Here is a 27,907-nt window from a genome sequence, read left to right on the forward strand (position 1 = left end):
ATGTCACAGGATGGGGACAGAAGAGTAGAAAGCATTCCTGAAAACTAAGGTCATAACAGCTCCTAGAATACCTATGGCAGCACGTGGCTGTGTTCTCAACAGCTGGGTAATTTCTTAAAAGCTCTTATTGTCACATGGGAGCCTAATAATAACAAAGTTTTGTATGTTATATAGTAAAATATTATAAAGTATTACTTTATAGACACAAATTAGAATCACATGTGTACAATAGCTGTATTTATTAATTAAATATATTTAAAAAGTAGACTTTGTTCTCCTGTAATTGCTTTAGCAAGATAGACACAGGAAAAAATACAGCTAAATTTGTAGTAAAATGAATGACTAATTAAAAATGTAGCTGTTAACTAAAGAAAAAGGTTTTGTTTTATGTAGGAACTTGCTTAATGGACCACTCTGGGGTTCCACTGTGCTCTTACTGTGCTCAGAGGCTGTAACAAATTTGTGCAGCCTTCCCAAGATTAAACTAAGTAATTATTTAGAGGACAATTATTCTATTTCCAAGATGACTGCTACTGTTGTTGGACACCTATTGGTAAAAGTAACCTCACAGAAAGGTAGTGGGAGAGAGAAAAATATCTGTATCTGATTGGGATCATTAAGCTATGTGCAAATACATACAAGAGCTTGTTAGAAGAAAAGGGCAGCAGATAGAATTCTTGCTGGAGGAGACATAAACTGTTTTATCTTCTTGTGTTTTTCAACAGTAAACACAAAATTAACATGCACAAAGGAGAAAAGCAGTTATCTGCCAAAATGTGCTTGAAGTTCCACTTATTTCACAGCAGTAAGATGTACCAATTCCATGGCCATCTTCTGTGTATGTACCACGTGGGACTCATGTTCCATGTTCTACCCTTCCTATGTCTAATATATTGTAACTGTGTTAAAAGAATAAACTATTTCTGCAGCTTAAGGCAACACTTATCACAGCTGGATTTAAAGAATGCTAACAAGAAAGAATTGAAAAAAGGAACTGTATCAGATTTTACAAAGTTTTATCATTTTGTGCCAGCATTAGAGTTGAAAGTAGCTGTTGAGTTCAATATAGTGAAAGCAATCTGATTTCTAACAATAATTTAAATGCCATCAGTATTCATCATCTCACAGGTTCACAGTCTATGTTTCTTGTTAATTCCTAAGTTTTGTATATATATATATATATATATATATATATATATATACACATATATATAATATATGCATTAGACAATTTCCAAGTATGTGACCAAAAATCCCAATGATTATTCAAGAAGAAAGCTAAAGCTAAACATTCTATTTGATGCTTCAAAACTGAAAAACAACCTTCATATCCAGATTTTCATTTCTTTGCTACCCACAGCCAATGCCAGCTAAAGAGCAGGTATACAGCTCTCCACAGGGAACACTCTACCAAAAGGAAGCAGATTATGCAGGTCAGTGCAATTTTATCCTTATCTATTTATTCTAAAATTGCCATGAAAACTAGTAAGTCCATTTTCCACCCTTATTGGAAACAACTCTGAAATCAATAGACTCTTACTTGCATTTTCACAGAACACAAGAATTGGTGAGGGTATTGTGAGGATTTTTCAAATATGTTTGTGAAGTAAGTATGACAAGAGATACTCCATTTCACTTGTTCACAGGAAAAAAAATAATTTATTAAAATATAACTTCAGTTGTCCCTGCCCAGGGGACTCTTTAGCAGCTGAGTGCTCCAGCTTTCCATTTGTGTCTGTGTTAGTGTGGTTTGAGCATTTTGGTCTTTCTAGAGTTGCTAATACATTTAAAAACTAATAGGATTTGACCCACTTTTCCCTAACATTTTTTTCTGTTTCCACTCTGCTGTGGTATTTCTTAGAACAAGGCAAAAGGAGATGAGAACAGTGTGTCATGAAGCCATTCAGATTCAAAAGGGTGTTCGAATTAAAAAAGAATAACATTTCATGGCAGGTGAAATGTGAACTATTATTCTTGTGAATGTGTGTTCAACCATTCAGCTTTATATAAAATAGAACCAGTTGTTTAAATTTGTTTTTACTAGAAATTTCAGTATTATAGTTCATAATAGGTGTGTTAAAATAGCATATTTATAATAGTTTTAAAAATGTAGAGGAATACAAATACTACCAAAATAAATCCATTATAATTTCTCATGTCATTATAAACGCTTAGCAGACCCTGAAATACTCTTAGTAATTATTTGACTACTTAGTCATTCTGGCATAAAATCAAAACAAAGCAATCTTTATAACTCATGTGTGAAATGAGAAATTCCAGACCTCAAAATAAACGTCTTTTACCCATTATGTAACATTTTAGTCACCAAACTGTATTTTAGGTTTCCATTCAGTTAGCAAATTAACTTCCATGGCAGCTATGACTAAAGAAAAGTACTTTTATCCCAGGTTTACAACACAGGCACAGACTCCAGTATTAAAGGCTTCCTGATTTAACAACAGCATGACCCCCACATTATTATAGGTCCTTTATATTCTATTTCACCCACTGACTCTGAGACTGAACAATATCAATGGAACAATAGCAGAAAGTCTTTATTACAATCAAATAGAATTTCAGTAGGCTGAGTTGAAACAAAGAAGTAATGGTGCCTTGGTGCTTCAAGGATGCATGAGAGAAAGCTGAGCTCTACCTCACTTTAAACTTTCCAGCTGTCTCAGTGGAACACACAATTTCATTGAAAAGACACAGAAACTATGATTTTACTTTCCATTCTCCCTCAGAAGCTACAGCTATTCAAAAGAATGCCGGTAGTTTTTTTGGTTTTTTTTTTTGTTTTTTTTTTTTTTGGAGAAAGAGAAATGAGAACAGAACAGATTATTGTGGGTACCTCAAAGCCAATTGTCCCCTGAGCTTCTAGGAAATTACTATGAGCTGTAGTACTATATGGAGACTTACAGCAGCAGATGTGCTGTAAGGAGTTACGCATCAGTTTCACATCTTTCAGAAAGCAAAAATAAGACTAAGAACATTATCTAGGCCATGATATGCCAAGACAGCCATATCACTGTATTTCTTTCCATGAACTATTACAACATTTGCATGATCCTGACTACTCATGGATGTCTGGCTACTTTTACAGTAATTAGGCCCTATACTCTACTTTACTAGTTTATTATAAATCTTTGTTGTAGGACCTATAATTTCTTATGTCAGTTCTTTCAGAAATCTTGAATAACATTATTAAGGCCTCTGCCTTCAAACCAATTAATTCCTAATTCTGCTAAGACTTGGTTATTTCCAACTGGATGGTCTCACTTCTGATACAGTCACTCCAATTCCCCCCACCTGCACATTCACAGGCTTTAGTGAAGACAGGGCATACTTTGATTACTTTTTATCTTGACTGAAGCCTCATCCTACAGTCTCCACAACTTCTTCCCTCTACTTACACAGATAAAAACCTTTTTGTTACTTGTTTGAGTTACTGTGATAAGTGTCACTTAGCTTGGCAAGTATTACTTTATCTTTACATTTTCTGACCCATGAGACACAACCTCACTAATAAATACTTCTTCCCCTCTTTCTGGGCTATCAACTTATATTACACTTCTGGAACAAAAGACTGACGTTTTTATGAGGAAAATACTTTCCAATTGTCTTGCCTTTGATATATCTTAATCAGCTTTTACACTTGTAAAGAAAATAAATCTTTCTCTCCATTGAAACTGGCTAGCATTCTTGGTTCAGCTGATTTCATTAAATAATCCCACAATTTCCTAAAGCTTAAGAGTCTATTATGCTGAATTACTTTTCAGTATTATTAAAATTTCAATATAAGAGACTTCACAACAGGCTTACTGTTCTTCAGTCTTTATATACATTCTGTGTCTGTTTTCCAGTTAGAGAAACAGGAAAAAAATGGTCTGTGATGATGTGAAGGGAACATATTTCATCATGTTTGTGAACCTTGGGTTTCCTGGATTTACATGCTCTGCATATAAATCATATTGCAAATCATTATTTATTTGATCAATATTGATTGTGATCCTAATAACAATTTTTCATAGAATCATTAAACAAAAGCTGGAAAATTTATTCAAGTACCTGTTCTCTGCACCTGCTGATTCTCTCAGACAACAAATCCGAATTATTCTTTTCTTCATCAAGCTCAAGTTCCAAGTGAGACAACTTGTCCTAAGTGAAACAACGAAAAGCAACCTCAACATACTACTTTCCATCCTCTTCAGATTGCTATCAGGGCATTCCTCATTAAACTTCAAGAACCCAAAGTGTCTGAGAGACTAAGCTTGGAAGCTGAAATGCCTCTTAAAACACACAGCAAAAGAGGTGGCAGGTAGATAAGCCTTTAGAGTGAATTTGTTTGGCAGAAGTAATATAAAAATTTTGTTTCCTTTTTTTAAATCACTCTCAACAATTTCAAGAATATAAGATAAATTCTATATGTTTCTAGAAACTTTTTTGACTATCTGGATTACATTATACATTTGGAAGACAAATTTCTTTTTATCTGAGTACAATGACATAGAAATGTTTATGAAAGTCAAATGACAGCCTAGTTAAACTGAACAGTTATGAACCCTGTAAGAAGTTAGAGTCACAATGTTATTCAGACTCCTGAAACAAACTGATATCAAAGGCTAAACAAAACTTACACTACTAAATATTTTTGAAGTTCTGAATGATGGACCTATAAATGAAAATTGTGCAAATTTGTATGATAAGCTCTAAACAAAATTAATTAAAAAGAAGTTAATTAAAAGTATGAGAGAAAATTCTAATTTAGAACATATAATGTTACAATAGATATGCTAACAAATTACCTTTAAAATATACTACATTAATTCCTGCAGTAATACTACAAGGATTTTCAAAAACATGAAGCTATTTTGATTCCTTCCAAGCAGAATCCATGTGAAAAAAACTTATTTTCATCTCTTCTAAAAAGAAACAAACCCTTAAGAATGTTTTTTACCTCCATTAGTTTGATTTGTCTTGCCCGATCATCTTTTAAGTGATTTTTGGCTTCCAGTTCATACTCCAAGCTTTTCACAGTCTGTTCCAGTAACTGAGTTTTTGTTATTGCCTCATCCTGGGCTCTCTGGTGGTCCCTCAGGTTTTCTTCCATCAGACGCATCTGAAGCGACAAGATCATGGGAATACACTTGACACTGTACTTCCTATAAACAAGGGATGGCAGCAAGGGGGCTCCCTGCAAACATGACAGATCTGGAAGCATGACAGGAATTCCACTGAGTTACCGACTTTTCACAGTAATTTTTGTTTTATCCACAAGATGGCACCAAGAAAATAAACTTGGATTATGACCTTTAATGTGATAACTGCAAACATAGTTGTGTAAAGATACATTTACATATTTGATGTATGTATTAGTGTAGGTATCTACATACAACTCCATTCAACTCAAGAACTATGTTCTCAAAATCAATGTTTTATCTTTAATTTTTCATCATGAGTGTTCATCCCCTTACAAAGGCTCTCCATCCCTGGAGAATGGAATAAATATAGAAGGAAGACACAACAATATACAGGAACTATTCTTTCTTCTATTGTTGTTCTTTTGAATTTAATTTGAAACAAGTTTTCTAAGGGGAGAGGACAATGTAAGAGTTCTAAACTGGAGAAATCCTACTACTAAAATATTCCATGCAGAGAAAACATCTGTGACCAATGTGTTCTCAACATTTTTTCAACTGGAAAACAGGTATATGCAGATTTTTATAAGACAGGATTGTCTTTATGGAAAAATTTACATACTATGAAGCAGACACTCAAGACTGGTTGATTCTTGGTTGCACAGAAACCTTTATCATTTAAAGCTGCACCTTGGCTCATATGAAAGAAGAGGAGAATGTATGTTTGTATGTTTGCTTGTTTTTCCTAAATAACTGGCGGTATCAAGAATACTTCTAATTTCTCAACTCCTTCAGTAGCAGGCATTAAAGAGGAGGAGATCATCAATGGAATCCTTGTCAAATGACAAACACTGCATTTATTTGTCCTAAACAGGAACCCCCATTTCCCCCGCAGAAATAACATGCTGATCACCACCGTGGAAAATCAAACTCAAAAGCATGCTGAGATCAGCCTCTCCTGATGTACATTAGAGTACAAAAGCATGATAGCAAACATTCATTATCTTGAAAACTACCTGCACTGAATTCTAGGTCAAAGTTGAGAATTTCTCACTGAACTTATGAGTCATTACCTCATCTTGCATTCTTATGTTCATCAGGCGTGATTTTTCTACCTCAATGTTTTTCTCCTTTAATTGCCTCTGCAGATCTACACATTCCCTGCGGTTTTTCTCCTTGTATTCATCAAGCTGGCTCTGAAGCTCCAGAGTTGATGTTCTTGAGATCTCCACCATTTCAGACATCTGGGCAAAAAGAACATATATAAAAGGTTCTGCTGTGCTTAATAAAACAAATGGGTTTTTTTCCTCCAGCTTCAGTATTCAGCTCAGTATTTTCAAACAGAAAATTTATCAAACGTTCTCAAATAAATTAGTTTCTACACAGAAGTGGGAAAACACAAAAGAGTCAAGTTAGCTTCTAATAGCATGTGTGGCAAGTCTATTCTTTTTGTCTGTCAGCAGTTCTTCCAGCTGAGTGACACAATGAACTGCACAGTCACACTTTAGTATGTCAGTGTTGTCTGTACAGTTTACACACAGATAGCACAATAAATCTGATGCAGAAATTTTGAGAATCAGCTGTAAAACTCTGAAATATCACTGTACTGTACATGAGAACTGAACTCATATATGGGATCTGGTTTGTACAGAACTGGTTTACAATGCCATTTTACAAGAGTGGGGTTCCAATCATTGTTCCAGCCCTGAAAGCTTTTAATAAGAGCCTCTAGGTTAAAGAAAATAATAGTAAACTTTTCATTTTTTTTTTTTTAACTCATTTAAAAATATATAATTCTTTACAATTTGCCCATTCAATTACTTCTATCTGGTAAATATAGATCCCTGCAGCCTCTTTGGGCATGAACTCATACCTCCTCCTGTAACTTCTCAACAGTCTTGTTCAGTTGCAATCGCTCATTCTCCATTTCATTCTTTATCTGCTTTAATTGCTCCTTCTGTTGAGTTTCATCTTTTAATTGCTGACTTAACTGCTGTCGTTCCTGTAAAATGCAACGGATGTTCTCCTGCAGTAGATTAAAAAATACATATCATTAAATGTAGACCATCTTTTCTAGTGCCTTAAAGGTATGTTACTTCTCTCAGTAATACCAACAGCTGTTGTAAAATTAAGACAAATTTCAGGTTTTACAGTTTGCTAGCTAGTATAGGACAAGCACTGATATATCATGCTAGAAACAACTGAATGTCCATTTATACCTCTTTTCTTAATTCAAGTAATAAAACCATGATGCAGTGGGAATGTTGCTACCAATTATCCAAAGGCTGCAGTTTCCTCAGTGTCTGCCTGCTCAGTACACTGTACTGTATTTCAGTATTTGAAATCTGGATGCCTTATATGACAGCTTCAATGGCCAATTTAAGTATAATCTCTAATTTGAGTGCCCTCCATGTACAAAAATCCTTGAGCACTTTTCAGTGGAATTGGCTGGCCTGTCACAGTGTAACTGCAAGTCAGGCAAACAGTCTGTCAGTTGCCAATTTAAAGCCAATCTTTAGTGGCAATTAATTACTTTGTGAAGAAGCTAAAGTGTTATTATATGAAAAGAGAACAAAATGGGGGAAATGAAAAGGAGTAATTTGTTTTCATACTAACCTAAAAGATTATTCTGATATTTCTCTATTTTTTCCAAACAATACTAGTTGAATGTTCTTTACAAAATCAGTAATTCATCTCAGATGATAACTTTAAATTAAGAATGTATTTCAATTTATAATGCTCTGCAATGCTAATTCTAGAAGCCTGCCATTATCTACCACAATGAAAAGATAAACTTCCTGTTTTTCCACCCATTGAAAGGACCCCATGTTCTGATTGTTTCATTTAAAAAGCACAGATTACTTGATGCTGCCATCCATAATGTTGGTATAATTATTAGTTTTTAAGATCTCACAGTACCATATATGATATGGTTAAAGGGCATAATAATTAGGTAATTTCCCTTCTCAATGGTACAAAAATGTTGAAATGTATTTCATTTCCTGAAACACTGCTCTACACAGAGGTGGCTACCCTAAAACAGAGGTTAGAACACAGCACAAAATGCTACAAAAATACTCTTCACTTGTGCATCCATAAACAAAATTTCAATACAGAGGATGATTTTAGATGAAAGCACTAAGGTAAACTGTCTATTACAATTAAGTGCATACCAGCTTTAACTTTTCTGACTAGAAATCCAGAATGGAGGAGGAACAGACTTGGCTGTTTCCAGTAAGTGTTACAGTTCTATTGGTATTGTCTTTCTTATACTAGATACCATTACAAGTAATTTGTATTATGTAAAAAAGCAAGATGGGATAGTCAGGAATTACATTTCCACTCAGATACGCATTATTACAGTGCCAGAGTTTGTCTTCTAAACTGTCAATGGTAACACAAGGCCAAATCAACTTACTGCACAACATTATTCATTAGAACAACTCTAAAGACAGAAAGGCTGAATTGTTCTAAACAAAAGGCCTGCTGATTACATCCTGAGGTCTGTTAGTCCTCATATCCGGTGGACAAGAATGTAGAATCAGAAAGAGGATTAAATTTAATGTGCCAGAATTTAGACATAAATTGTGAATAAAACATCACGACAAACTCTGCTGTCACCTTCCCTAGAATTCTTTCATTTGGAGATCCTTCTTGGAGGCAGCATTATTTGGCACAGTGCCCTGAAGGATGCATAAACAAGAAAAAAAAGAACACATTTTTCAAGCATCTTGACCCAAAGCTAATCAAGATGCAGGAGATGTGTATGGTGCATTGATCCATGTTACACAGCAAGGTCAAGTCAGCCTGTGACAGAAGGGAGTTCTTAGGGGAGTGTGCTAAATGCAAGCCAGTGATGAGCAATGTGCCCCTACAGTGATTGTGCAGACTATCAGTGATACAGACAAGCAATCGAGGAGAATCAGTGAGGGAGAGCAGGTAAACAGATTTAAAATGAACAAACAAACAAACACAAAAAAAGACCATAAAAAAAAAAAATCACCAAAAATCAAGCCTGACCAAAAGCCTCAGAGGAAACATTCATGAAGTTATGAGAAACATCAGCTTAAAAACATCATTTTGTGGAAACAAAACTCACCCATATTGTTCAAACCTTATATTCTTGAAGCACATTCACTTTTAAAGATATAGAAGTATTTCCTTGCTGTCATTATTTTTTCTTTTTACCATAATTAACTGAATCATGAGAACATGCTGGTTAACACAGTCTTTCCTTGGCTTTTAATTCACTTAGAGACTAGTTTCCTTTTTAGATGTTCAGAACAGAAATGCAAAATTTATGTTGAAGACAACAGGGGAAAACATCCATTCAATTAAAAAAGCGGCACTAGCAATTTACATGTACCTCACTTTTGAGTCTGATTTGTTTGATAGAACCCCTTGAAACTTTAGCTTCTAGAAGCAAAACTGAGAGAATTCTAAACTGATACTGTTGAAATCAATCCTTCTTTGGTTCATGTAAAAGATGAATCACAGGGAAGAAAAATAAGGTTTGTAGCTTTTGCAGACACAAAATATGAGGTAAATAAGAAATTTCAAGATGTATACACATTCCACTCATTAATAAATAGATCTGAATTTTCATGCCATATGAATCACCCAGTCTTGACTCATACACAACACTGCCAACATCTCTCTCCACTGCTCTGAAGTAGATGCATTCTCCACGTTTAATTTCTGGGCTAATCTGGAAGAAAGCATAACCCTTCCTGGACACTGGGTGGAGCAAGGTGGAAAGAGGACTTCATTCCAAATTTAAGAGGCTGCAAATCCTAGTGATACATGTTAAAAATCTCTGGTTTGGTGATTAAATATTCCAGTTCCATACAACATTTGCAAATAAGGCAAGCACATAAAATGAGAGAAGAAAACGTCCTGATTTGTCCATTAACAATATTTTTATTGATATTCAAGTACAGCTTTTTATTCTTTTACATGTAAATACCTTCATAAGTTGCATGATCACTAAAGATAATAGATTTGTGAAACCTTAGGCAGCTTATTTGGCAGTTCATTTCCCCAAAATTTTGCTAGATGCATAGAAATAGAAAAAAAAAAAACTCAACAACTCGAATTTGTTGATGCTATGGTTTCATTACACATTTGAACACTGAAGAGAGGTTTAAACTTTACAACCAAGTGTACTTCAAAAAGAATGAGATGTAACTCTACAGAAAGCTATAGTGACTCAGGTAAATAGAAAATTTAAAATTTAAATTATCCAAATTTTTCTTGTTCTTACCTGCATATCTTCTAGCTGGCTTTCCAAAGCTGCTTTTAACACTAACAATTCTTTTCCCTCCATTTCAGCATGTTTCAAAGCTTCTTCTAATTGTTGCTTCTCTTTCTGCAATGATGCAATTTGATACATTCAGAAACAGTGGCCAGGTCTTTTATCTGGCAAGTAAACCGAGCTGTTAAGTCTTTTCACTCTGGCCTGTAGCTGATTTTCCCAGTCCCAAGGTGTGACTTGGTTTTACTCTGGTTTTCGATGGGAAAATCTTTCCTACACATGTCAGCAAACTGATTCTTGACAACTTGGTTTTCCTCACCCTTTCCTATGGCATTGTCCATCCTCCTCTTGGTCAGTACATTGCAAAGAGGAAGACTACTTAAGGGGCTTTTCTTAACTTACCTCATATGTCTTTAATTTTTCCTTCAATGAATTTTCTTCTCCTTTCATATTATCAATTTGTTTGTGCAGCTCCTCAATTTTACTCTCTAGCTCAGTAAGTGTTCTCTTCAATTGTTTATTTTCCTCAATCAGCTCTTTGACTTGATTTTCTACACTATTTTGCTTCTCTTGTGCAGCATTTTTTTCACTTGCAAGGACAGCAGCACTCTAGTGAAAACAAATTATGTCATGTTAAGAAAAAAAAGAAGAATTTATGCTGTTTTCCAACAGGAGTTCCATAAGGCATCACAGCAAATACAGCTAGGATATAACATTAAAATATCAACAGAGACTTTAATATTTAGCATTTTTTTCTCCTTGGGCGTATGAACAGATAAAGTAATATATGATACCTGAATAGTCTCATGCTTGTCATCTCATATGTTCACCTTAACATCTTCCTCTTTATTACACTAAAATATTTCATTACCAAATCCCATTGTTAGGTAATTTCAAGTAAACTAAAAAATTTAACAGATAGAAAAAGCCATATGGACCTTTAAGGAAGAACATATTTATGAAAAGAGTCTTCCACAGCAACACAAAATTTAGGCAGCCTCACACCACTGATGATTCCAAGCACTAACATGCAACACACTGGTGAGGCTGCAGAGTAAATGACACATAATATAAAGAGATCTTCATACTAAATAAACAGTGGTGGTTCAATTTGTATTGAATATTGAGTTCAATTTGTATTCAAAAATATACACTTTTTTTCTAGAAACTCAATACATAGCACAAACACAAATAATAATAATGAACAAAGCATCACAACTTCTGGCACTGGATTTTTGACTTTTTTTTGCAGGGCAGCTGGCTGCAGCATGTTAATTTTCAGAGCTAATCATGACCTTACCACTTACCCTCTAAAACACCCTACCATTTACTGTGGAAACCATGAGTGGAAGGATCTGTCTATATTATTATACCATCTACACTCCTGTAACACAGACCAGGTATGCACTCATAAACATTTAAATCTAAAGAGCAGGAAGATTTAATCTTTGCTCTTCACTAACTTCTCATTCAGCATCCGCTCCAAAGAACTTAGAAGAACCCAGGATGATTCTTGTTTCTGGGTATTCAGGGGCTGATACAAAACAATACTCTGTAAAAAGATCTGGTTCCCAAGTACAGCCACACTGTCCTCTACACCAACACCTTAAACAACAGCAAGAACATCAGAACAAACACAGGAATCAATCCAGGCCAGAATTCCCTCTCATGGCTGATGCTTAAACAACAGCAAGAAAATCAGAACAAATATAGGCATCAATCTAGACCAGGATTTTCTCTCATGGCCATGGCTGATGCTTACAGGCAACAAGAATAACAACTATGAGGCAAGCCTTTCATCATTATATACTCCCAGCTCTCACTTGTTTTTTTTCCATGAATGTATCATCCATTAATTTCTCTAATCCTTCTCAAGTCCATTTATACTGTTGGCCTCTACATTATCTGGTAACAATAAGTAATTACACATTCATTACTGAAGCATAACATTTTTTTGCATGTGAAATTGTGTTTATCTGGGTGAAAACAAAAGAAATCCTATCAAACTACTCAGAAACTATTTTGTGAAATATTTTATGAAAGCATGAAAATCACTTTTCATTTACACTATTTTTGATTGTCACTCCTGATCTTCCTCTCTCCTTACCCAGAACGAGTAAGCAAAGTTATATAAAAGGGTGTTTACAAAGAGTGCCCTCACTAGACTGTTTTCTAGCAAGCAGCAGCTTTAAAATCATGCAAATTAGATAAAGCAGTAACTCAGAAAACACTCAGACTGTCTACAGGGTCAATGAACTTATTATACAAAAACTGGCAGCATAAGCAGGCTGACAAGTTCTGGTCTTTTGAAAATCCTGAAAAAACTTGTTCTTCTAAATACACAACTAGTTAAAAGCTCTGAAATAAATCTCTGTCAATGCTTTAAGATTTCACATACTGGAATTTCAATAGCATTTATATATTCCTTTAATTTTTGCTTTCTGCATGCAGCAAAGTTTGACTAATTAGCAAGCACTCCACCAGTGGCTCTTTTAGTCTCATTTCTCCTTTCTGGAGCCGAGTGAAAGCAGCTGAGGCATGCTGGGGAGTTGAGGGAAAGGAATGTTGATTTGTCTGTTCTTTTTCATCCAACTGCCTACATGGGGCTGGCTGCACAGTAAGAGAGGAGTGCAGTAGACCCACATCAGACCTGGAGATTGCACTACATCAACCATGGTTTGCTTTACTTTCCCAACAGGAAGCAGTATTTACTTAAAAGTGGATGCACACATGCACAAAAGCAAACAACCACCCCCACCCCCCCAGTCCATATACATAAATAAACACAGAAGTACTATCTATCCGTATATGTTATTTAACCTAAAAGGTTCAAAATTAAGTTCAGATTACACTGATGCCATGATATCTAGAGATCTGCTCCAGCCTGCTTTTTGTACTATATATCTTAGGATACAGACCCAAACATTAAACTAAACTATTATTTTCTCTCATTTTTCACTATATATTTCAGTAAATTAGCAAGAAGTTAGGTGAATACATGTAAAATGTAGAGAAACATAAAGAAGCAAGTATTGTCTTTATTAACCTGATTTAAAATCTTGGAAATAAATTGGATATATAAATAAACCTTGCTAAAGTTCCAGCTGATTGAGTGATCAGCACTTAACCAGCAGATCTTCACAGGTCTCAAATGACCTTGGCATCATTATAAAGGTTATACCTACCAAAGCAAATTCTCTAACATGTTAGGGACAAAATTCCTTTCTTTGACACACACATACTTCTATGGTAGAAAACTCTTTTGGTATATATGGAGAACTGCACTGTATTGTAGCTGGAGAATGAATGCTTTTCTTATAATCTGGGGAGACTACAAGGAATTTTCTTTACAAGGTGGTTTCACTGTATACATTGTTTCAACATCTTTTCAAGTTGTTTCAGACAAGACTGAAAAGAAACATAGAAGTATCTATCTTAGCAGTTTACTTTTCACAACTGTACTATACACATAAGGCATGGAAGATCATTCTGAGGATATTGTTCAGAATAATACTAGACAAAACAATCCAAAAGTATCTTCAATTTGATAGTGAAGTTTAAATAAAGTCAAGCTATACAAATACAGTTTAGATGTTTCTTGTATAAGAAAAAGCACACAGAATAATTTCTCCAGGAGTCAAATTACACAGCTGAGTTTAGACAGTAAAAAGCTTATATTTATTTTTCCCTAGAGTACTGAGAATTTCATGCAGAGCTTCTTCACTGGCACAAATGAAGTTTCTGGATTATAAGAGCTTTTAGCAATGTATGCCATATCCTATAGCAGATTTCCACAGAAAGTTAAGGTATCAAAAGTCTCCACAACTCTTGCCTTGTATTCTCCATTGTTAGTCCTCTCTGGCACCCCACATTACCTTCCACCTCCCCTCCAGGCCTGCTGTTGGGAAGACACATGAACACGACAGCAAAAAGCCTAAGGATCACTGGAGAGTATACACAAAGCATACAAACTTTGAAATGCAATTCTGACAGACCTTGTAGCAACATTAGGGGAGAACCTGGTGGAGAGAGATCCCTGTCCATATATTGAACACTTACATAAGGCTCAGGCCAGCAGCCATGACACCATACACAGCCACTGCTGACGCACAAAAGGATCGCTGTGCCCTTTGCCAATGGAGCCCCTGCACACAGGCAGCGTGCTCCCGCAGTGCCCCACAGCCAGCAGGCAGATTACTCGTGTACACACCACAGGTACAATTTAACATTGTCATTAGGGATGGCTCGCTCTGCTCTGCATAGAATTTCCCTAACAAAACACAGAAGTAAAAGATATGAAAACCACTGCATTGAAATGACAGTGAAATTACTATGTATGTTGATAAAGTCTGGATTTTGCTGTCCTTCATAGACTAAAACTGAAAGTAGCAAGAACAAGGACAGTTTAAACTGTCCAACAGTATTTACCAACAGCCAGGGGTAATCTCTGTGGTTCTGCCTAAATGAGCAAAGAAGCATGTTTTCACTGAAAATTCAGGAACTGGCTTACACATTCAAAAAAAGGAGTTGAAGGCTGTTTGCAAAAGCATTCAATTAATGGGTTAGAGTAATGAGGGTGAAAGAAAAAGGAAAATTGAAAATTAAAGAAATAGTAAGTACAAATGAGGAAAAAGCCAGACAGGGAGAGATTGTGCTGTGGATCCATTTCCCCCAGTCCACATGTGACTTGTTTGTAATGGTGCTGCACATAAACAGTGTTAGTTATCTAATGGTCCTCAAGGATTAATGACATGACATAAATTAATGACTTCTGTTAGTGCCCATTCATAAATCCTTTACATTTATTTATTTGGGGATGTTGGAAAAGTTTTGGCAATTATTTTAGCTAAGTTTATATAATTTAACCCATGGTAACAGAAGGTCACAGAGTAATGATTTAAGTTGCATATAAAACATTAACAGACATGGTTAATATAAGAACTTTAGTTCAAAGAATTGTGGATCAGTCTCTTCAGAAAGTTTAAAGGAGATTATGCACATAAACATACAGAGCACAAAACAGACAAAACTGGTTAAACAAGATTCTTGTCAACAAAACCTGGAATGAAATACTGTATATTCAGACATATTTGCCAAACAAAGCAAAAAAGAGAAAAAAAACACCAAATACAAAAAACCAAAACACCTCTGCAAAATCTGAAGCTCCTCAAAAAACAAGAGTAGAGGGGGGGAAATTTTATCAAAAATTGAAGTGGGCTCTTTTGGATCTTAAAATTAACATATGTGAATTCCACTTTTGCAGTTTCTCCCCTCTGATATAGAAAACATTTATTTCTTTTCAGTCTCACTAGTTGGGGCAGCGTGTTTTAGTGTTACTATCTACTGCATTGTATTACAGAATTATATTTAAGTAAATACCCTATAGCATTTTGCTTATTACGCTTATTTACTTGCATTTGTTTTGTCTTTCCTTTCAATCTGCCTGTCCTTGCTGTGTCTTCCAGGGCATTCGGTGCCTTCTAGTCCCTACATCTGTACCGTTTTACATTCAGATACTCATCTCCTCAATCTCTAAAGGAACAGAGATTTAATAACCGCATCATTCAAACACTTCTTAACCACACTCCTATCACCTTCTTATTTATTACCTTTGAATAGACTATTTTATTTTCTTTCTTTATTTTATTTTCACTTTCTCAAATTTGATCATGTTTAAACTCCCAATTAAGACTATGTGAGCCTTATCAGCAACATTAAGCTACAGAGATTAGGGAAAAGGAGCTGGAAATGGGTTGTGAATTTCTGGAAAAAGCTGAGAATAAAGACAAAGAAGCTTGTCTAAAAGAAAAAAAAACACAGTTGTACAGAAGCTCCCACAATGCAAAGTCCTCTGTGACTGACTGAAGATAAGCTTCTGCATTTTGATGTTGTCATTGTGCCACAGTACACATGCAGCAAATTTACTTATTAGTCCAGCAGTGGACTCAAACCAAATAAACCAAGTTGTCAAATCCTAGAAGAAAGATTCACTGAAAAAATCAATTTCTGACCACAAAAATAGATCATACATGGCAGAATATAATCCATGCTGTTCAATAACCACTTATTTTTAATAGTTCTCATATATTTTAATACTAAAGCTTAAAGGATTAATCATATAACTTAAGAGTTTACAGCAGAAATGCACTCATTTATAAATAAGTGGCAATAAAGAGAAAGGACAGTTTCATAGCTAAGGTACCAAAAACCAGTCCTAGGGAATCTGGAGTCTGTTGTTGTCTCTGTGAAAGACCTCTGGAGGCAAGTCATTCAACCAAATCTTTCCAGAGGATCACTAACTACTTGCTCCTTTAACTTCCCTGGTGCTTGAGACACTGGGGTTTGGTTTCCATAGATTTGAGTGCACAGTTGCAACTGAAGTCAGTAAAAATTGTACCCTGAATATATCAAAGACTTTATAATGACTAACAATGTTAACCTAGGTACTTTTGTTTGGACATGCACAACTTAAGGATCCTCTCAACAGCAATCTCTCTACCTTTTACTTTCCTGTATTTAATACAGGGAATAACATTACTTAAAAGATGGCAGGGAAAAGGAATGTTGAGAAAAATTATTAAGGTATGAAAAAAAGTCTATAATTCTTTCTCCAGAAGATTTTTAATAGTATGTACAAGCTCCATTTAACTCCTAACAGATGAGAAGAAAGTGAGCACACATATATTTACATACATATATATGTATGTGTATTGTTTTATTTGGCAGGTACACCTGATCTATAAAGTTTTACCTAGCATAGGTCTGCTTATCTGAGCCATGCAGTCACAGCTGCTAGAGTTTATATGCATGTGGCATTTCGTTTTCAGCTCTAGGCCTATGGAACACAGAAGGGAACAGCAACAGTAAAGTACATTTCCCTCACCTTTCATCCTACTCCTTTCAGGCATTTTGCCTAACAAGAAATTAATCTAAGCTTGGGTTTGTGTCCTTGTATATAGTTATATATGTGTCCGGAAGTATTTTTAAACATATTAAATTTAGTCAAGACCAAGTTAAAATAAAGCAATAAATATTGTTCCAACTCCTTTGTTGCAAAAATCTCAGTAAAGCAAATATATTTATACAGCCTTCTACTCTGATCTTTGTTTCAAGCAGTGAACAGATAGTATAAAAGGCATCAAAATCTTTCCAACTACTCATTATTGTGTAAACCCCAAGAAACTGAATAGAACATCCATCAAGGTCTTTGAGATGCAATGAAATGTTCAGTTTCAACCTGAATACAGAAAAAAATACTTTTTGGATAGGAATGCAGAAAATATTCTGTGGCTCCACACCATTTTTTTTCCTACCACACCCTCAACACTGGCAAAGACTTGAGAGAGGTTGTGTAACTGATCATTAAAAAATAGTTTTGGCTGACTTCGGTGTTTTAGCTGGTGAAACTGCCCTTTGGCAGTGACTACACACTACGGGATCCTTAGAGGCCTTTTACAAAATAAAGGAAGACTTAAAGTGCATGGAAATTAAGTATCATCATTTGCCATGTATTAGAATAATTACATTTTGGCTAAATCCAATGTTGATCGGGCAAAAGTCAGCAAATTCTTCTAAAAACCTTTACATTTCTTTTCAGAATCCAGTTCAACTGAATATCAGGAATTGCATGTCCAGTTCTAGGCTCCCCAATCCAGGAAGGACACTGAAAGGCTGGAGCAGGTCCAGAGAAGGGCAGCAGAGCTGAGGAAGGGTCTAGACCGTAAGTCTGAGGGCGCTGGGGGGCTCAGCCTGCAGGAGAGAGCACTCAGGGGTCACCTCACCACTCCGCAGCTCCCTGACAGGAGCGTGCAGCCGGGTGGGGGTCGGTCCCTTCTCCCGGGGAACGGTGGCAGGACGGGAGGTTGTGGCCTCAAGCTGCACATGGGGAGGTTTAGGTTTGACTTTAGAAAGAATTTCTTCTCAGCCATCGTTACTAGACACTGGAATGGGCTGCCCAGAGAGGCTGTGGTCACTGTCCCTGAAGGCGGTTAAGGAAAGACTGGACGTGCCACTTGGTGCCATGGTCCAAGCTGACATCATGGTGTTCAGTCATAGGGTGGGCTCAATCTCAGAGGCCTTTTCCAACCTAATTGATTCTGTTATTCTGTGAAAACTGTTTCAACCAATTAACTGTTTTTTCTTTAACAGCCACACTTGAAGAATAAATCTCCATTCAAAATGAGCTGGGGCACAAATTGGAGCTTTTTAATGAAAGTAACAGATTTCCATTTTTTTTAATATATATTCATAATTGTGCAATCTAAGTAAATGACAGGGTAATTTTCCATAATCTTCTGGAAAAAGGAAATGGTGTTGCTGCTCACTTCATCCTATTCCTGGTTTAGAACACTTCAGGTACCAAGATACTGGCTGTTGAAACTAGCTCTGAAGACTCATGGGCCACCTTTTTAGGTTGATGCTGGACTAATATAGTTTCTTGAACTACATGTAAGAAGTTTCATGTAGCTTAAGGGATTCATATCTACCCAACTCCCTCAGATGATCCGGGGGGGGTAGCAGTGAGCAGTGACAGAGATATCAAACACCTTTCTATTTCTTTTTCTATATAAACAAAATAGTTTAAATAAAGCTAGACACTCATTTCCTTAGGTAAGATGCAGGTGACTTCCAAAGAAAGGAAAAAACCCAAAACCATTCTACACCCAAAGATTAACACCAAGGAAAAAGAAAGACAAGCATAGTGAGTCTCCACATAGGGATAAGACTTTAATTTTAATCATTATTAGCTCTTCTGTAAAGGGAGCTTCTGAAATCAGTATTATTCAGCTAAAGTCATCTGGTTTTCAAAGTTCATGAATGAAAATAACAAGTCTTTATTTCTGCTTGTACCTCTGCTTGTAGTTCCAGCATTTTTACCACTGTTTACCTTTAGGCAATTCTTCTAACCCCAGACACTATTTCTTAAAGCAGTTGGAAGCCTTGGGATGAATAATAGAGTAACATAGGATAGCATGGTTCCTATCTCTACAATCTCCTATCTCTACAAAAGGAGTATGAAAATTCCTTACAAACGGATTGTTAGGCTAACACCCAACCCATCCTACCTACTCCCCCAAAAAAGGTAACAACAAAACCAACAGAACTTCTAGAAAAAAAGCCTAAATGGCTGCATTTACTGATTTTCTACGTGACACTGATTATATTAATTCTTCCCATAATCTCAAACTGAGGCCTAGCCAACTTTTAACACATGGCTATGCCTTTGGAAGTAAACTATTATTAGTTACCTATTAAAAGGGTCAGTGATTTTTTTCCCTCTCTTCACAAGGTACACTGAAACCAGCTTAAATTCTCTGCTGTACTTCAAGAGATTATTCAGTAAGCAAGTGCACAAATTTACAAGTGAATCAGACTGGTCTCTTATTTCATTTCAGCTAGAACCACTCTACTAATTCGTTAAAAATTCACTGGTGACAGCTTAGAGAAAAGGTTTGTTTTCTTACAAGGTCATTTTCATTGCTTGAAATGGTACCATGTCTTTAATATTAATTCCAAAACTATTTAGGTTTTCATTTATGAGATGTAATGAAATATTTAAATACCTATATTTGAAGACTGAGAATGCAGCCCTCTTTTACACAGAGCATATTAAACTAATTTTTCCAATTTTTCCATGACCTAACGTTTATATAAGTTATAAAATCTAGGGCCAGGAAAGTATTAAGCTCTTAACCAGTACCTGCATCAATGTCATGTTATCCCCCTGGCTATGTATCATGACATACTCAGATTGGCTTATACCAACAGTCTTTTGAAGGTCAGAAGCTGTTGGATAGACTGGAGTAAAATATTAACTAACTCTGTGTTCACATTGTTCTCTCCAGTTTGACAGAGTCAAATACTTCCCATACATACACAAACAAACATACACTGTCACGAGAAAAATCACCTGAATACACAAACTGGCTTCTTCTAACAAGGATTAGAGATTCTCCTGATGGCATTAAAGAAGAAACTAGCTGTACAAGCTCTTGCAAAGCTTCAGAAACAAAGAAAATGAAAAATCATGCAAACAACCCCCCTTCCTAACCCAGTCTTACTGAAATAGATCTAGCAGAGGAAGGTCCACAATACTGACAATTACTATTTCAGATAAACAGGACTATTATTTTATTATCCTATAGATGTGGTCCAATCCAACTCAAACAGAACTTTGCAGGACAATTTTGCTTACAGGCTTTCTTGACTCTACATACAGAATAGCTGTAGTTTCATGGTACTGTCTGCACCCAAACCCACACACATATCAACCAAATAAATGGAGGAGTAAACTCCTCCATTGCATGGAAATGAAGGACTAGAGGAGGTGGAACTTAAAGACACAGTCACCAACTTAGGTATTCAGAGTGCTTTAGAGGTACATTTTATATTCGTGTTGACAACACTAATATTCCATCATTTGTTTGGTACTTCATTAAATGGGTCCTTAAAACATGCATGATGCTATTACCAACTTCCTTTCCACACACAGAACAGACAGGATGGGCAAAAGAAATCAAATGTCTTCCAAACTTTTCATATACAGTTCTGAAATAGATGTTTCCAATAATGATACCTATTGAAGGAGTGTCTGCAGCTTTCCTTCCACCATCACACTTCTGTCTGCTTACCCTCCCTCTCTTTCCCCCACTCCATCTATGTTTGTACCACACTGAAAATCAACCAGAATCGTACTAGTCTTTTAGAAGGCTGGTAAAAGGGGCAGAAAATGAAAGAGGAAGAGGGGTTACATCAGGAAAGATGAAATATTGACTTGGACCATTCACTCTACCTTTTGACTCTGTACACAGTTTAGATCCATTACCAACCAGCTTCTAGAACTGAAACAAAAAAGTGTTATTTCAACATGATAAAAGCTGCCTCAAGCAGGCAGAAGAAAGAAAATACCCACCAGTGGCATTTCTAATCCTAGATCACCTTCTCTAAATCTTTTTCAATTGTTATGTGTCTTGCTTGAGGTGAACATACCAGCCTCAGACACAGCATTCAGGATGCAGATTCAGATGAATTGCATATGTATGGATAAGAGCGCTAATGATTTCCATGCCCAAGTAATTATTATTATATCATTTGTTTCTTTTACTGCTACAAAGACCATGAGCTTTTGGCATGATTCATTATAGCCCTGAGATTTCACTTCAGTGTGAAACAAGGCATTCGGTTTTTTTCAGATATATATATATATATATATATATAGTTTTACCATTATATACATTAAATCACTTAAAGTACCAAAGTGGTTTTGCAATGCTCCATACTTGTATCTTCACTTTTCCCTGAATAACTTGGCTAACCACTGTTCACTGTACAGTATTATTCCAAAACAGGTTCTCAGAATAAACTAGATTTAATTATGTTTTGTTTTACATTTCAACTAATTCCAAGCCATTTCTACAAAAAAAGGTATACAGAGTATATCTCAGCATAATTTGGAATGCTTAATCTAGTTTTTAAGTTTTGGCTCTACATGGGAGATTTTTATTAGCATTGAGGAAGACACATCATATTATCAGATTAAGTAGGAAAAGGTTCAATAATTACTTTTCATTTCAAAGGTCTTTACAGTTTGTGCTAGATTCATCTAAATTAACAAGATGGTAAAAAAACCAAAATCAAAAATTCTTCTCATGTGCAATACCAGAGATTTATATTTTTTTCTTATCTTAAAAGAGGAACATTTGAGTTTGTAACATGTGCAGAAGGCAACCACTGTCTTTTGCTGTTCCTACATTTGCTCTGGTAAAATTCCTTCTTCTCTTTAATTATAACATAATCATATGTAACACATACATGTGTTAATGGTAACGTGATCACCAGCTTCATTGCATTCTTAAATGCGTTGATAAATGAATCAGCTCTAAACTCTGAGTGTCTGTATTACCGTTCTGAGAACAAGGTCAGACATATGACCTGCCAAATAAATCAGTCAAGGTCAGGTTCAGATAAGCCTCTTCCAAACATGATGATTACAGCTTTTTCCGAACAACATCATTTGTTCAGACAGCTTCTCTAAATACAGATGCAAATTTGAAGTGCTGTGCAACTAAATTTGAAGTTTGCAACTGCCCTTCTGAACCGCTACAATTTCAGAGAAATTACAATCATATTAGTTGAAACGTGCTACAATCTTTTACCTGCAGCATTACATTCCAAAAGCTATTTTCAAATTTTACTGAAACAGTGGCACTTCATCTACAGTGAGAGAGCACTCATGGTTAAAACAGTATAATCCTGGACTGTTGTGTTGTAGAGTCAGATGAAAGAATAGAAATTTTTCTACAATATTAAAACTGGAGTGGAATTCATATTAATCTCTGTTCTAGCACTTGCAGTTATGGAGAAATATATTCTTAATCAGAAAGACATTATTTTTCAAATTTATTACTAAATTAAAGGTAATTGTTATCCCAGAGAGGTATGTCACGGAAGAACAAAACCTTTCCTATTGTTAAATGGAAATAGTCCGGTCTCAGTCTCAAGAAACGAGCAATGAAGTCAAGAATAGTCACAGCCATCTCAAGACCACCACAAGTAAAAGACACAACACAAAAGTAAGTTAAAAAGGTAAACTGTAGCAAATAAAAATAATATCTTAATATTTGTGACTTAATTTTAAATTCTCTATTTAAAAAAATGGAAACCAGATAATGACAAAAATAAAAACCCAACAAAAAAACCCCAAACTATTACCATGTTAGTGAGCATGAGAACAGAATCATGATGACAAACAACCCTGCTCTGTTCTGCTATCAGATAAACTTGAGTATGTCTCTAACATTATTTGCAAACAGATCTATATGGCATTTGAATCACAGACTAAATGCACTTCACATTACTTGCCAACTTATCTGACGCCTCCAGCAGATGAAAGTTCTGTTGATTTAACACTGGCATAAAAACTATTTCCTTTCTCCATGCTAAAATTTCCTTAACAGCCTATATATCACAAAACACCTTTATTCATTGTACCAATCTGGATGATTTAGAGGCAACACAAGTACAAGCACTCTCGTACATAGAGGTCCTGACACAACCTGATCCATCAAACATCTGTATCCATAGTTTTTGTATGACAAACCACTATTACAGCATTTACACTCCTGTTTTGCTCATCAAAAACAACAGAATGGCCCTTCCCACTCATCTTTGATGTAGGTTTCTTGTGTCCTACCATCAGGTATTTTCCAGCTTGCAGTAATATATGAAAAAAAATTAACAGACCAAGTAGCTTCAATTGTATATGTCTCCTGGGTATTGCAGATTAATTTTAAATCAAATAATTAACAATATATATAAAATCACAGCAGATCAGTCAGGAAACTTCCTGCAGAAAATGGTTATACTTTCCTGATAAATGATATATCAAAATCAACAACAAATCTCAGCTAGCAGGCATAAAGATAATGAAGATAATGCTGTGCTTCAAGAAATCATTGAGTACAAATACTAGCAAGATTCAAAAAAAAAAAAATCACCTTCCAATTAAACATGTCAAAAGTTTTACTTCAAATAGAAATAAAAATTTCTACTCAAATGGGAAGAGAACTGGTACTTAGACCAAAATTAAACAAATAAATTTCACTTTTGTACGTTTTATTAAGTTTACCAGTATACAGACTATGTCATGCAAGTAAATAAATGCTATTTATAAATATCTCTAAGCCACAGCAACCCAGTCATAGAGTGATTTCCCAGGCTGTGTTATTGTTATGCCAAACAGACTACTCTTTCATTTCTTGTCAGTTGTAATTACAGCTCCATAATTGAAATACAGTAAATTACCATGCACTAACTTTGAAAAGATGGTTCATTGAAGTTGAGCTGTCACTACGATTACTGTGTAATAAAAAATTATAATTTAAATGTTCTACTTTTCTCTCAAAGAAAAAAAACGAATTCAGTTCATGCAGCTCAGACAAGTCAAATATCATCATGATTATATAAAAAAAAGTGAAGCAACACATTTAAGCAAAGCAGAACAACCTCAAGTACAAGTCCTAGGCTGCATAAACAAACTAGCATTTATAAAATTTTCTAACCTCTGAAGAAAATGTCACATTTAAAACAAACCTTTAAAAGGATAATCTTTTGTCAGAATTCACTCATACAATACCCATCCAGCATCTTCCACATGAGCTCCTACTTTGCTCATAGGACTTACAAAGCTTTGGAAACTTATTTCCAGCTTCAAGCTTAATTTTCCTTCAGTTCCGTGTTATGTTTTAGGTCACAACCAGCAGGATAACTACAACCCACCTAAGACCAGTGTAGGTAACAGACATAAATTAGCATGGATATCTCTAAGCATAAAACTAGGCCTACAGTTCTGACATATTGGTCAAGCCTCATTTGCCTGCAGAAATTTTCTCAAACATTTGAGAAATAAAATGAAGGAATAAAAAAGACACAAAAAGCTGTCACTGTAAAAAGAATGCTCAAAAGTTTAAGAGAACTGTCCTCATACCAAGAAAATCTTTCAAGATATTCCTACCTGCTGTCTCTACAAAGAAAATTTCACAAAGGACATCTTTTGGAAAACAATAATACACATGTCTGAAACCTGTTCCTATTCTCCCTCTCACAAAGACTTCCTGCAGATGCTGGAAGAGGCAATTCCTTCAATTCTGTTTTCTTCCTGTCTGATTCAAAACACCCAAACCCCTGCTGTTTTTTTGTGCTCACATACCTTTGACCATTCAGTAAACAAGCTTAAGTTCAATAAATGAAAAGGACACAAAATAAAACACAAACCCCCACACTGATATTGAGAATCTGAATGGGAAAGGTGGAACAATGTAGCCATAGAACAGGATATGACACAAGAAGCTGAATGTAGGAACAGTGACCTGCAAAGAACTACAGAGAACTGCTAGAAGTTATTTCAACAGTATGACTGGCAAAGCACACCAGTGTTCTTCAAGGGCATCCTCAAGGTCTTGGTGACTCTCTTTAACCCAGGACAAGCAAATGGTTCTCTGCACTGTACTCCCATCTATTCTCCCTCAAAATTTGCAATTAAGCCAATGCAGTAAATAAGTGCTTGAAGAAAGGACCACAACTTCAGCTGTGACAAACAATCAAAACATGAGATGTGTATGAAACTAAACTTAATCTCAGCAGCCAAGAATCTCCTGGCCTAAATCTTTGCCTATTTTGCTAACAAAATAGTAATATCTGAAAGTATGTTGTACACAGCATCTGAGAGAGGTAGAATCTTCCCCTGTAGAGGTTATTGTTAGCACTTATCTACCTCTGTTGCTTTCTCCAGGCTCTGTCGAAGATCCAGCAATTCTTTATCGTGCTGCTCTTTAAGTTTATCCATCTCTGTGTCATGGCTGGACACTTCTTCTTTAAGTGCTCCTTTCAAAGCTGTGAGCTCTCTCTCTCTCTTTCTCAAAATCTCTTCTTGTTGATCTTTTGCTATCAATACTTCTTGCAGATCCTGCTTTATTTGCATCAGCTCCTAAAGCCCAAAATGAAACACAGCTGTGTGTCAAATAGCCCCTGTGGATGTTCTGTTTATGTCTCACAGAAAGAAAGCACTTAAGCTCCCCAAGGACACCTTTGTTTCATATGATTGACATATAGTAAGCTGAAAATTTGCTCAACACTAATATTATTAGAAGTATAACATATAGCTGATGTTTTATATAATAGGTCAACATAACTGATGCTGCAAAACTACCAAAATATTTTAATGGTGTATGTTATGCTATCTGCAAATAATGCATGAGTCACTCCTATATTGTGCTTGCACTAGCAATAAGGTAGATAAGAACAAAGATAAAGCACTTTCCCCCAGGTGCAAGAGAAATAAACTGAGTGATAATTCTTTGCTTTCTTTTCTGCTGGAAAAAATAAATAAAGTTGCTTCTTCAAGTCTGAAGACAAAACAAGTGCTTCCCAACCAAGTCCGTGTCTTCACACCCTTTCTCCTCCCACCAGGGTAACGCTAGAAGTAATTTTCCTTCTACAAATCTGTGAGAAGGAACTGGAGAGTCAGTGAATCTGAAGACTAAAGATGCATACAAAAACACAGAATAACAGAAACAATCCAAAATGTATCACTTCAAGAATTCTCTAATTTGGTATTTCTCCAACTGTGAATAATTGTACTTTCAAAGAGAATGCAGGCTTCCCCTCCACTGAAAGAGGATCAGGACATCTAAACCACTTCTGACACACATCACCTACTCTGCCATTAAAAGCCTACAATGGAAGAGATCCTACCACCATCTCAGACAGCATCTTCCTCCATTTAATTATCAATATTAACAGAAACTTTTTCTAACACTTAATCTTTGCCTCTCTGAAGCTAAATCTCTCATTTCTTACTCTATCTCCACACAACATAGAAAAATTTATCACTATCACCTTTACAGTAACATTCTGTAAGATGTATTCTTGACTCTTCCCTCACTTCTCTATTCAGATTGAAGTTCTTCAAAGATAATGTTTTTCAGTACTATCATCATCATTTGTGATATTTCCCTACTTACTTTCAACTTTCAGTTACAGTGTCTGACCTTTAAGACACTCATTTAAGAGTAATCAAATATCACCCATACAAAACAAGGTAGTTATGTTGTTTATTTCATCATTTTATTATAACCAGGGCCACAGCTTCACTCTTTCATCCCAAGATGACAGAAACCCTGTAATTCTTTTGTTCCTCTCCAGACTCATCCCTTCTCTCCCTGGTCCCACCAATAGAAAGTAAACAGTTTAGAGGCTCCTTTGTTGAGTTATTTTAATTTTTTTACGTGAATCTCATGTGGCTTTGATAAGATATACATCTTCTTTAAACTAATCTTCCCTGCTCTGACCCCAACTCCTAATTGCTAAAACTGACTGAGATTATTATCTGATAATAGCAGATAACTCACCTGTCTGTCAACCATTAAGATACCTGTTCTCCTGCTCCATAAAACATTGGTACTTACACTCTGTATTCCTTTTGGGGTTAATAGCAACATGCTTTCTTAGGATCCCTAATAATGCTACATTGTTTTGGATTAATAGCAGAAAAAAGCAAAGGCATGTATTTCTGTATCTTAGTCTCCTCTTTTCATGCAATTTTTGATCCCACTTCTGATATTTCGTAACTAACCTCAATCAGAATCTCTTTCTCCCCTTCATCAGTGTGTTTTGCGTTATCCAGTTCATCATGCATCTCAGAGAGTTGGTCTTGAAGATCTCTGATCTCAGTCTGGTGTTTTTCCTGCTCCATCTTCACTTGAAAAAGCCTCATCAGTAAAAATCAGATAGAATTTTTTAATTTGTAGAAATACTAACTTGTTCATTCAAGTACTAAAAAGATACACATTCACATGTTGCCACAAGAGAATGGGATAAAATGAGGCAGAAAAATTAAATGTCAGAGGGGTAAAAATGAGAAATCTTCTAACCAGGTATTTAAGAGAGAAGCTGTATTTTATTTCAGACCTGGTACTCCAGTCATTGAACTGTTCCCACATTTCAAAGACTTGAACAA

General features: G+C 35.6%; 1 protein-coding gene across 10 annotated transcripts in view; it reads right to left on the minus strand.

Moving 5' to 3' along the window:
• Positions 1-27,907, minus strand: part of CGNL1 (cingulin like 1) — a 54,185-nt gene that overhangs the window by 7,365 nt on the left and 18,913 nt on the right. For 8 of the 10 annotated variants that reach the window (XR_014957491.1, XM_021532066.4, XM_021532071.4 and 5 more), the window contains 8 exons: positions 27,524-27,659; positions 25,664-25,876; positions 10,795-11,001; positions 10,402-10,506; positions 7,012-7,164; positions 6,212-6,382; positions 4,958-5,119; positions 4,069-4,158 (listed from right to left, as the gene is read on the minus strand). Coding sequence is in view for 9 of the 10 variants with exons in the window: in XM_021532066.4 (XP_021387741.2) it covers positions 4,069-4,158; positions 4,958-5,119; positions 6,212-6,382; positions 7,012-7,164; positions 10,402-10,506; positions 10,795-11,001; positions 25,664-25,876; positions 27,524-27,659 (1,237 nt within the window). In the remaining variant the exon portion in view is untranslated. The remainder of the gene's footprint in view (positions 1-4,068; positions 4,159-4,957; positions 5,120-6,211; positions 6,383-7,011; positions 7,165-10,401; positions 10,507-10,794; positions 11,002-25,663; positions 25,877-27,523; positions 27,660-27,907) is intronic. The other 2 variants (XM_085588221.1, XM_085588220.1) reach the window with 1 other exon arrangement.

The sequence above is a fragment of the Lonchura striata genome, chromosome 10 (genome assembly GCF_050655825.1).
Source record: "Lonchura striata isolate lonStrDom1 chromosome 10, ASM5065582v1, whole genome shotgun sequence".
Classification (NCBI taxonomy): Eukaryota; Metazoa; Chordata; class Aves; order Passeriformes; family Estrildidae; genus Lonchura; species Lonchura striata.